The following is a 12,204-nucleotide window of genomic DNA, read 5'->3' on the forward strand; positions in this document are numbered from 1 at the left end:
ATTGCCCACTGTCCCAGTTTTACCAGTTTTCCCATCAAAGGGTTCACGCTTTGGGCCTTAGCTTTAGCCTATTGTGGAGAAACAGTCTGATGCAAATAAAAACACATAACTTGCTTTTCACAAACATTTTATATTGGCAAAGAAAACGGTAAGTAGTGTATTCTGTTTGAAGCAAACCCAACAGATGAACGGATCTGCAAACAAACTAGGGGTGGATAATTGGCAAAACACTCAACATAAGTCTTTAAATAACAAGTTTTTTTAAAACAATTTTTGCATTTTTGAAAGACAGTTTATGAAAAAAAAAAAAGAAAGACAGTTTATGGCCAGGTTTTCAGAACATATCAGTCACATTATCTAGCTCACGCCGGCCTCACTGTCAGATGCGTGAGAGCTTACTGTTTGAGTGAAAATCTACTTCCTTGAAAGATCTTCTGATCAAATGTATTTCAAGCAACAGGAACAAGAACAGAATAGATGGTCCAATAGCTTTCCCTTCTATTTGGCTTCCAACAAAATGATGACTTATTTAGGCAATTCCTGTCCAAAGGTTAAGGGTTGAGCTTTGTTAGATATAAAGTGAAACAATAGGAAACATTTTTTAATGCATGAACATCTTTCACAGCAAAAGTCTATATCAATCACATTGTTATTACAACATAGAAGAGTTGAAACAGCATTTTGTACAGATTTGGAAGAAAGAAACTCATAAAGAGAAACCAAGCCTATAGAGGTAGTTGAATAACAACAAGGGGGCGGGGAGGAAGCATTATCTTAATTCCCCTTCCAATTCATTACAGTGGGAAAGTAAAATGGCTACTGAACAAACAAGCGGGCTAACAAGCACACCCACACATTTGCCACTGTTTGCACGGCCTGCTTGAGATTTTAATCCTGGCAGGACTGAGCGCGGCCTGAAAAGATGGAGCTAGAGTATCTAAGATAAGCCTATGATGCCACATTGGCCTATTTGCGCTCCTTTTATTTTGCTGTTTATTGTTGTTGCTTTGACAATAGAGAAACATTAGGCAATTTTTAACATGACGCACAAGCTACCGTGTTGCTTTGTAAACTTCTGTTAATCACATTTGCTGCGACAAATTTTTAAACAGCTACAGAGTTGTGAAGCAAAAGCTTTAAAAGGACACCAGGAACGGAGATTACAGGCACTTCTCTCTCAAGGTTAACTTAGCGCATTGAAAAATAATCACTTGTAAGTGAGAACAACTTCATTTCACCTCTGGATGTGTATCACCAGGATTATTAAACAGTTGAACAGTGGGAGCTATCGTTCTAAGAGGAACTGAATGCGTACATTGTACGTGACTCCTTTTCCTTGTCTCCCTCTGCACTCAGAAAGAAGGGGCACACACTGTAGCCCATGCAGCTGGCCTGCTTTGCAGAACTGCTTTCAATGTTAAATCAAAACCTCATTCCTCAAGACCCAGATGGGCTGAAAATCTGTCCTTTTCCATTATCTGGGCTGCCTTCCGTTTGCATCATTATACGCCTCTGCTACGATTTTGCCTCGATAAACAGAAACGGATGCAAAGTCAACATGTTGGGAACTCAAGTTCTGAGTCCTTGAATGAAGCTCCCAACCTGAAAATGGAGTTGGCAGGGGAGCACAGTCCCTGATGGATTCTGGTCTATCCACAGCATGCAATCTGTTTGACAGTAAGAGACCTCTGGGTGCTGTGAACCAGCCTCAGGAGCTTCCCGGCTCTGACGGCCAGTCACAGGGGATTATCTGAGCCCAGACCAGCCCCAGAGGCAGAGCTAGAAACGCCATGAGGCTAGATGCAGTCAGCCTTCAGAAAAGGCAAATTCTCAAAATAGTCAGGTCTCTCGGCCCCATTAAGTCAGGGGCAGGTGCCCTTTTCTCCAAGTTGTCTACAGAAAATTAGTTTAACATTTTTCATTTTCTACATTTTGCTGGGTATTAGCTAGCAGCAGTAGTACAGTACAAAGCAGAAAGGCATCATATCTGCTTGGTACCTAATATATATATATATGCACACATATATACATATATACACACATATATATACACACAGAAAATAATCTAGGTATAATCTAGGTTAAAATGAGAAAATTATCCAAATAAATGGCACAATCTACCAAGGGGGAAGTCTTGTACTTCTGGCCTAGATTTAGCCTTACATCTTTTCTCTGTACAATCTTCATACCCAAGCTTGGCAGCAAAATCAATTTATAAGTGGTGAAAATGGTCACGTTCAGCTAACTACCCCATTCAAGTACATCCCAAAGAAAGCCAAGGCTCATCAGCCTTGCATCTGGCCTCCAACCACTGCTGACACAAAAGCTTGCTGGAAAACAACGCAAATGTGTTTTTAGGCTATCGAGAGTACAGTGGAATTCTGCCCAGCCAAGATCTACATTTGCTGGAGTTAGGTTCTCATTTATCAACATTAAATATTCTATACTATAGAATTTTACTTAAAAAAAACTTCCCTTTCTATTTAGATTAAGATGTATGAGGTAACTGCATTTTACTTAACCCCCAACTGCTATTTGAATCATGAGCTTCTGAGGTGTACTTTCGTAACTTGGTTGCCTTGACTATCTAATAAAATTATGTGTAACAGAAACTGTCCAAAGTGTTAAAAATCTGTGAAGTAAGGGGTTCAAAATCAAGCTTGGCTATTAACTGGCTGTTTTATCTGGGCAAAATGTTAAACACTGCAGGGCCCCAGCCTTCTCATCTGTAATGTGGGGATGATAACTGATCTCACAGGGCTGATGTGGAAAATAAACGATTCCACAAACTCGTGTATGTTCGTGGAATGAACCTGGAATCAAGTGGCTCGGTGGCCGGTACTTACTAGGTTCACAATAAACTTCTGTGGCAGCAGCATAAAGAAATCCCATGAACTAATAAGCACAAAAGTCAGATTGTAAAACTCGTTCACTCTGGCATGGCCAAGATTTTTAATACTCTTTGAAGAGCAAATGATGAGCTGGTTATTGAAATGGAGCTAGAACTTAAGGCTTCCATTATATCAGAAATTCTAGACCTCCAAAGAGTGCTACTTTTTAGTCCTATTGAAATAAGGAAAAATGTTCTTGCCCAGAAGTCTCCCTGGTCTCTAACCCTCATTTGTTCCCTAGCCTTTTCATTTTCCCAAACAGACTTGTCTCCAAAAGGAATTAACTGTCAAGCATCAAGTTATGGTCCAAGAATCAGTGGTGCGGATCCCCCCAACTACATTTCAAGGAGTAGATATGGGTCCTGTGTGTAAAGACAGTGTTTTATGCAAACATGGGCCCCTGATGATATTCCATAACTATGAATAACCTAATCAAAACTATTATTTTTCGAACCTCTCCTAGGCGCTAGGCACTCTGCTAAGTGATTTACATAAATACTACCTTATATAACATTCATAACAACTGTATATGTGGCCCTGAACACTGCCATTTCCTAGATAAGGACCCTGGGCCCCAGAAAGTGTTAAATCATAAAACAAAAACATCTACCTAGGGGAGATGCTTATGACATTTTCTTTGCTGCATTTGCACTAGATGGTGGGAAAATATTTCACTAGAGTCCTGGTGCTACGACCTCGTGGCTGGGCACCTAGTGGGAAGGGGAGACTTGAATTTCCCGCTCCCTGAGCCCTGCAGAATTTGCCTGGGCAGTAACCACGCCTATACTTCCATTTTTCACTAGCCTGGTCTGGCCGCAAACATGATGCCTGGTAACATAACACTCTGACAATATAGCATCCATTTGGCAAGTGCAGAAAAGATCATTTAGTTTCTGCTTATGTGAATCTCTGTTCTGTTGCCTGGATCATCTCATTCTCCCTTCTCTGTCTCTGGACGGAGGTGGTGATGAAAGAAGCCAGATTGGTTCCAAGCCAGATTGGTTCCTTGGGGCATTAAGCCCTCCTCAGAGGGGTGGAGGGACGGCACTGCGTCCGTCCGGCACCATGTCAGGTGATAATGCACACGACAGCGCGAATGGTAGGACTCACTTCTTGCCTCTCCTAATCTCTTCACCCCATTGTCATTGTGACACGCCATCCTCGTGGCATTTTCCAGGTTCTCCCGGCACTAAAGGAATCACACTAGCACTAAGTGGGTTAAACAAGACCTCCCTCTTACCTTCTTACCCATTATCCTTCCCCTGTACCTCTATCTTTGGCCTGTGGCATTTGGGAGGGAAGGCAGTGCTTAGATAAAATCATGGATTCACTATTTCCTTTAAAGAGTTTTACGGTGAAAAAATAATGAATACTGTTTTTCTGAAAATAAATAAATTGGGAAAAAAAAAAAAAAAAACCTATGCTATCTAAACGAAAAAAAAAAAAAAAAAAAGAGTTTTACAAACCGAAAAGATAGTTTTTCTGGTTTTTTTTAAAGGGTTCTACCATTTCTACTGGCTTCATTGCATTTTAATAACAAAGAGCTTTTCTTCATGTGTTTGCAGGAGTGCTAGTGAAGTCGTGATTCCCAGAACCCTGCGAAGAGGTGGGGTATGGGGGCTATGATGTGCCAGACTGAAAACCATTCCCTCTGAAGGGTTAAAAATCATCCTGCCTCAGAATCCCACTCCTAACTGCACTGGGGAGAAATGAGGTACACTGTAATTAGATTGTTGAGATAAATGCCTACAACAGATTGTTCTGAAAGACACCCCTCAGATTCATCTCTTGGTTGAAAGAAAGTCATTCCTTCAGCCCTACTCCATATAATACAGAGAGAATGGATTATTTTACCTCACCCTGGCTTATTCCATAATGTATGCCAAATCCCTTGCGTATCTTATATTGTTGAACTCAAACTGAAAGCCAAATGGAACCTGCGAAGATCAGTAATCTCTATGTGACCCTGAACTTCCTCTAACCTTCCAATGGGGTAGATCCGGAAATCGTTCGAGAACTGGTTTAAGAATCACAGTTACATGTGATAAAAGCAAAAATGGCACATTTCTAGTACTGTTACTTCCCCCTTGGTACACGGTAAACCACGTTAATAAATAAAGTAACTGGCTTCTCGGTAACATACACTTAAATAGTCACAAACACACATGTAGAAAAAAAATACAGTAGTGCAAAAAATAAATTATTAAAATGGATAGAACGATGAACCTTATTTTACACAATGCTGTATAAAACCTGAACCATGTGGAATGAGAACTCAAGTCAGTGAAATAACACAACATTATTAGTATCTGCGCGTCACATGTCAACCACACACTTAACTATGCAAGAAAGAAAATTAAAGCAAAACCACTTTAAACTTTCGGAAAAGTTTATGTCGAAATCAAAGGAATTTTTTTCTTCTGGGCTTTTAAACACCTCTGCTGAGCATGTCGTTGTGCAGCATGTCAAGAAGCATCTTAAGACAGAAAGTTTCAAACAGGGCCCATGCTTTTGGTCTTTCTACACATTTTCTCTCTGTGACCAACAGCAAGGAAATGCCTGTTTGATACTTCCTTCTGTTAAGATGTTATTGCAATTAGATATATTTACAAGATGACTCCCCCAAGGGCGGTGGGGAGGGTGGGGCTTCCTCTTCAGCAATCCACTCTCACTAGTTTTGGTTTCGGGATATAAAGGCCAGGACTCGCCGAATGCCGTTCAGTCTATCCTTTAAGGACCTCATAGCTAGGAATGGGAGCTGAGCTCGGCTTTCCAGTGGGAGAACCGCTAACGTCCACCAGCACCAGGCTGGGCCATTTGGGTTAACCTACAACAGAGAAACACATGGGTTCATCCCATTTTCACAGAAGTGAGCTCAGTCTGCAGGTTTCCCACACCGCATGGTAAACGTCGCAGGACGAACTGCTTCTGTGTACGGCAGACGCTGCTGATCACGCCCAGATCTACGTCCCCTTATCCGAGCTGGGCGTGTAGCCACCCAGAAAACAAAGGCTGCCTTGAGCCAGGGGAGGCCACAAGACCAGGTTCTGGCTAATGAGATGTAAACGGAAGTTCTATGTGTAACTCCTGGGTCTCGCACCGGGAACAGGTCCTGGGCCCTCCACCTTACTCTTTCTCTCCCCCCAGCCCCCGGCCAGAGCGTGAACATGGTGACGACCAGCCGCCTTCTATCAGAAAGACGGGGCAACATTCTGAGGATGGTAGAGATCTGCAATGTAGGACACTGGATCTCTGAATGATCTCATGGAACAGAGCTGCCCTAGCCCTCTATCTGGTTCAAGCCACGGTTATTTTTAGTAGTTGTTAAAGCAAACAAATCAATATCCTAATAGATACCCTATACCTCCCAGCCAGTGTGATTCTGTGAGCTAGAATATCCACCACGCAGTCTGTTCCATTTCAAAGATTCTGTTTAGGTTCTTTGGACTGACACCTACCACCTGTGGGCCTTCAATTCCCATGATCCCTTGGGCTCGGCATGTCTCTTAACTCCCTTTATTTCCCCGCTCCTGGCTGAAGGCAATATAGTTCCCACATGCCATGTCACTCTACAAGGCCACAGCTAGCTTCTCCTCTGAAACCAAAGCCTATGATCCACAGCCCCAAAGCACAGCAATCCCACTCTGCAAAAATTCCAGTTAGAAAACACATTCACATTAGAAATGTATTCGGTCCCCAGGTTTCTTTTTTAATAAAGACCCTTCCCATCCCACATGAGTCCTTTACCGAAATTCGGTTTGTCAGCAGTGTCTCAGGTACACATTTTAGACACTGGTGACTTATTTCCTATGAAGCCTGAAATGAGCTCTCGACTCACAACTTCAGAAGATGGGTTTAGATGGGTACAGAACCCCACTCTGGTCAGACCACCTACATATTTGCCTCCAAATTGGTTCACCTGATTCTCCCCAAACCTTGCTGCCTTCTTGGCTTCTCTGTGCCTGTAGCTTCTGAATTCTTCTTTGCCCCTCACTGTGAGCTGTAACAGGCTCTCCCTCCTATTATTAGTTCTGGATATGAAATTGACATATTCTAAACTATCTTTCCCAGGGCCATTAACAAAGACATTTAAGGTGATGTTAATACTTGCAGCTATTTCTGAGAAATCTCCTCCCAAAGCTTAGAACATTCTTATTAATGGGACCACTGGGGCTGCAGCACTGACTGGATCAAACTGGATGATTTTTTTATTATTATTATAATTTTTTCACTGCTGCCAAAGCAATATGATAATGGTTCTAATAAGAAAGGAAATGAGCCCAAGATTTCAGCTTTCTGTGTCATCGAGCCCTTATGAATCACTCTCTGGCATCTGTGTTTTTTCTTGAGGAAGATGCTGTGTCATTGCTGATTGCTACCTTCTGCCTGACTGAGGAAGAATGCTTTCCAAAAGGTGAACGGGAACGTTACACTTGATCATGAGCTTGATCATAGCTCTGACGTAGTCCTGAGTCACAGTGGCCCAGAGCCAGGAGCTGGGTCACTGGGAAGCACTGACTGGACTTTCTCCCTTCAACATTCATGATGCCTTTGCATGGGGGGTAGGTGGGAAAGAGGCATGTTTGTGGTCTGGAGAAAGTGAGACATTTCAGTCCATTAGGGAACAGACCAGTGTTTTACAGCCCCAGATACAAGAAGAAGAGGGGACTTGGAAGACCTCCTCTCCCATCTCCCTCATTTCAGAGCTGGGAGAAAGGTTGAGAGAGGAGAAGGGACTTATCCAAGGTCACACAGCTAGAGTGGTAAGGACCAGTCTCTTGGCAGGGAAATCAGAACATACATATTCCAACTTACTACTGTGACAGAATCGGGAACGAGTGAAAGCAAAGAATCAAGGAAGTCATGGAAGTGACGATGTAGGGAGCCAGCTCAGAATGTGGAAGAGGTGATCGTGGGCAAATATTTAACTAGCTTATCTCCAGCCTGGTCTTAGAGAGAGAGTATTGTCTGATTTATACCAGGCAAACAAAGCTTAGAGAAACTTAACTATCTCCAATTTCCTGAAAAGCTTCTCATCTGCAGCTTGATCTCTCAAGTAAACCTGTCTCCCCAGGAAACAGACTAATCCAGTAGAACCCAATGAACTGCTTTCTAGCATAATTCAGCCAAGGGTAGATTTAAAGATTGGGTCTGTTTGCTCAGGACCTGCTCACCCCTGATGAGAACAATGACAAGGGTCTAGACATATGAGGCTAAGGAGGGAGGGACCCAGGTGTGAGAAGATTCCGGGGTTTGCGGTTCGAATCCTGTAAGTTAGCTGGTCCCAACTCCCTGCTCCTGCAGCAATGGGGAAGAGAGTTATGGGGCTCCCCAGAACTGGAAACCTTTGGTCTCAGCTCCCAGGATACCCTTCTCTTAAGCCTGGCTTTTGCATGAATCTTGTCACTCCCACATATTACTGTGGTATGACTCTGGACCCTCACTCGAAATTCTTCTGTTGATGGCGTTTGTGTTCTCAAACTCTCACCTGGCTTATCTCTCAAAACCTGTCTTGGATCCAAGTTCCTACTGCTTTACTTTACTGCTCCAATTCTGACTCGGGATGCATCTTCCTCTCTGTTCCTGGTCTGCCAAATGGCAACCGTGCACCCACCTGATCCCAAGCCCTAGGCTCTCTCATCCTGTGGGGGCAGTCCATTACAAAGAGACATTTTCATGTACCTGGGGATCAGCATCTTTCTCTGGCATGGGACCGAAGTGACTGATTATCCGATTCTTCAGAGATGATTTGAGCGAATGAAACCACGATGACGCTTGCTCATAGACACAATTATGCAATCCCATGAGCTCAGCATAATCGTCTCCTTGAACCTGAAAGTACCAAAGTGGAAATGAAGCACTCTGTACCTTCTCCACCACTCCCAAGGCTGCTGCTGACACGGACTCCCTTGGGGCATCCAGCCTGCCCCCCTAGGAAGGCTTGCCCACCTGGCCTTCTCCTGTGTGGTATGTGAACGTCTCCTCTGCCAGAGGATGGGCTGTGCATAACTTGTTGAGGGGCAGGAGGAAGGATAAAGTCTCCTCTGGGTAAATTAGCTGAAACAGCAAGACAGGTAGGAAACCAGAGGGGCGCACTGGCTTGAGTGGAGGCATGCTGTCCAACTAGCTTACGCTGCTTTACGCCTCTCTCCTTTTCATGTTTTATATCTGGTTTCCCATTGCACACTGGCAAAAGAGACATGAGTGTGTCTGTGTCTCACTGTGTAACTCTATTTTGCACGTCAAATACATTCATTCACCAATCCAACATTTACTAATCTTGTACCATGTAGTGAATGTAAACATAAATGAACGTGGGATTATTTACCTTTTCTTCTACCCATTAGTCCAGAACACCAAAGATTAACTGGACATGTTATCTTTCTGCTTTATGGTACGATGGGTTTTAGGGAAGAACTGTTAAGCAGGCTGCACGTTTAAAAATACAAATGTACGGGGACACCTGAGTAGCTCAGTGGGTTAAGCATCTGCTTCGGTTCAGGCCATGATCCCAGCGTCCTGGGATCAGGCCCCATTATCAGACTCCCCGAGCCTGCTTCTCCCTTTCCCTCAGTCTGCCATTCCCTGCTTGAGCTGTCAAATAAATAAATAAAATATTTTAAAAAAATACAAACATACATGTGAATCTACAATTATCTCAAAAGACAAAGTTGGAAAATATAAATAAATTGATACATAAAATGCACAAGTGTAGCTATCGCTCCTTATCTACCCCTTGATATCTGTGGCAGAGACCTGACTCCTAGGCTGAACGGGCCTCTGCGTGGTTGGTCTGGCTTGCCATTTCTCACACATGAATACGACTCAGCAGCTAGGCAGAGAAAGCCAGGACATGGAGGGCTCCTGGTGCTATTCTACAGCCAAACAGCAATCCAGCAGCATTCAGTGTCACCATAACAATTTGGTGAGAAATCCCAAGGCCCCCAACAGCGCTGAGAAATTCTTTTGCGAACATCTTTGTGGGCCAAGCTACAGGGATAGCCTGGCCTTGGGATTCGTGGCACTGGCCGTCCTCACCTTTTGGTCCTCAATGTATTCAATGTCAGCTGTATTGTAGCCATCTCGGTGGCCCTGATGGAGGACCCGGAAGCGCCTCTTGCCTATGCTGTCCACCACCGAGCGGCCGTCAGCAAAGAACTGCACATTTCTGATCTCCAGGATGCAGCCGTATTCCGCGAACCTGCTTAATAGGGTATGAGTACAGACGTAAATCCTTGAGTCATTTCTGTGCCCTGGCCCTGAACCATTTCTGTAACCCCAGGCTGTGCCTCGAGGGACTTCTGCCTATTTGCCTGTGCTGGGGTCCACGGTGGCAACTGCACAACAGGCAGTGTCTGTGCAAATGAAAATGTTTATGCAATAACATAACTGCTCTCGTGTATGGAGCATACACTGTGTATTAGGTACTGTGCTCAGTGCTTTATGCGCGTAACTCGCCAACCCTCCCGACAAGCCCAGTGAGGTAGGCACTATTGTGCCCGCTCTGCAGATAAGGACACTGAGTCACAGAAGTAACTCGTCCAAAGTCAGACTTGCTCAGGCTGGAGCCAGAATGTAAAGCCAGGCAGTGTGACTCCCGGGTCCACAGTCTTCCAGTAAAACAAACTGTAGAGTAAAGCCACTCATTTAACAGAAGATTAATCCTGGGGTTCCCTTATATAGGCAGCCTATTACATGGTAGGCTAGGGGCCAGGGAGACCGTGGTCTCTACGAACACTCACGGTCACGGACTGACTAAATCTCAGGAGCTGTGTCTCCCCGTCTTCTGGGAGCGCCCCAAAGTCAACCCAAATCCCTCTCCAGCCTAGCCTCCCTCCACCCTCCATAGTTCTCCACTTACCCTTTGACGGGATCTCCAAGGCACATGCCGAACTGCCTTGTGCCTGTCTCGATGCATCTACGAATCATCAGGCGGTAACAAGGCTCGAAGATGTGCAGGGGACAAGGAACGGTGGGATAGGCCATAGTACACACGAAAATAGGCACGTTCTTATTTAAGCTGTCAGGAAGAGCAAATGACGTGGATGTCTCAGAGCAATGGAGCAGAACACAGAAAAGTTGGTCAAACGTCCCCTTGTGGTTCCCCCACAGGAAGGCAAGGAGACCTCAAATTTCGATGGCTGATTAAAAAAAAAAAAAATCCCGAGATGCCACGGACACTACGGGCTGAGTCCCATTACCTGGTGCAGAGGTTAGCCTAAGCACTGAGAGATTGAAACCGATATTCTATACGTTCTAATTTGCCTAAAGACGTCCTCTAGTACCTTCACGTGGTGGGTGATAGCTATACCTCAATCTTTTTTTTTTTTTTTAATGCTCTCTACTCAGAACAATCTCTTCAGATGTCGTGCTGGTGGTAAAAGTGGACCCAGCCCTCCAGGGAGATGGTGGGAAAATCTCTGCAAGGTCTCCATCAGCATCTCAAATTTACAAAGCCCCCAGGAGACCTGCTGGGCAGACCCAGCCAGAAGGACGAGGGAGTAGCAGAGAGGCAAGGTGCTAGTCCAGTGATGCTCAAAAACTCCTGTTCATCAGTCACCAGGGGGTCCTCAGTCCAGACAGTGGGCTGCAGGACCCCTCAGATACTGGTATATTAGCTCTGGAGTTAGGACCCAGGAGTCTGCCCTTCAACAAGTGCCCATGAAGAAGCAGACGCACAGCCTGATGGGAAACCACCAACCGGCCCAGCGCCTCCTCCATCACCGTTCTCTTCTTCGTCTGGTAAATCCAGTACTGGAACTTATCAATAGCTATAAGACCATCTGCCCAAATCCCCGTAGTCTTAAGTTTAGGATTTCTTTAAATAGATATCCCTCTAATATACCCCAGTGCTTATTCATAAGACACTAAGTGATATTGGAGATAAGGGCTCAGAGAAACTCAAGGCAAATTTAAGAATCAGAAATAAAGATGCCCTGAGTAGATCTAATCTAAGTCAAGGAGAAAAACAAGGATTTAATTTCTAGCTTCTCAGGAGAACATATCATCCGAAGTGAGAGGCTCGCTCAAACGAAACTGTGGCAGTTCAGAGGTGTTCTCTGTAAGGGGGGCACCTTTTGCCACCAGGCACCTGGCCCCCAGAATGCTGTGAGGATTCCAGTGGGGATGAGGAGGCGGGAGGCAGCAGTAGAAGAGGCAGAAGGGAGAGATTGCCTCCCGCTTTTTCCCAGTGAGCTGCTCTTCCAGTGAGGAGCCCTCCTTCCTTGCCTCCTTACCCTGTCTCTCCCACGGGCCAGGCAGAGGAAGCACAGAACAAGCAGCAGTCTCACGATTACCATTACCATTAATTAAG

General features: G+C 44.7%; 1 protein-coding gene across 2 annotated transcripts in view; it reads right to left on the reverse strand.

Annotated features, from left to right (window-relative positions):
* Positions 1-4,347: 4,347 nt before the first annotated feature.
* The window catches only part of LONRF3 (LON peptidase N-terminal domain and ring finger 3), a 35,048-nt gene continuing 27,191 nt past the window's right edge, over positions 4,348-12,204 (reverse strand). For both annotated transcript variants that reach the window (XM_044235303.1, XM_044235302.1), the window contains 4 exons: positions 10,753-10,911; positions 9,930-10,092; positions 8,574-8,723; positions 4,348-5,718 (listed from right to left, as the gene is read on the reverse strand). In XM_044235303.1, the coding sequence (XP_044091238.1) occupies positions 5,563-5,718; positions 8,574-8,723; positions 9,930-10,092; positions 10,753-10,911 (628 nt within the window). In that variant the 3' untranslated portion in view covers positions 4,348-5,562. The remainder of the gene's footprint in view (positions 5,719-8,573; positions 8,724-9,929; positions 10,093-10,752; positions 10,912-12,204) is intronic.

Source organism: Neovison vison, chromosome X (assembly GCF_020171115.1).
Source record: "Neovison vison isolate M4711 chromosome X, ASM_NN_V1, whole genome shotgun sequence".
NCBI classification, from domain to species: Eukaryota; Metazoa; Chordata; class Mammalia; order Carnivora; family Mustelidae; genus Neogale; species Neogale vison.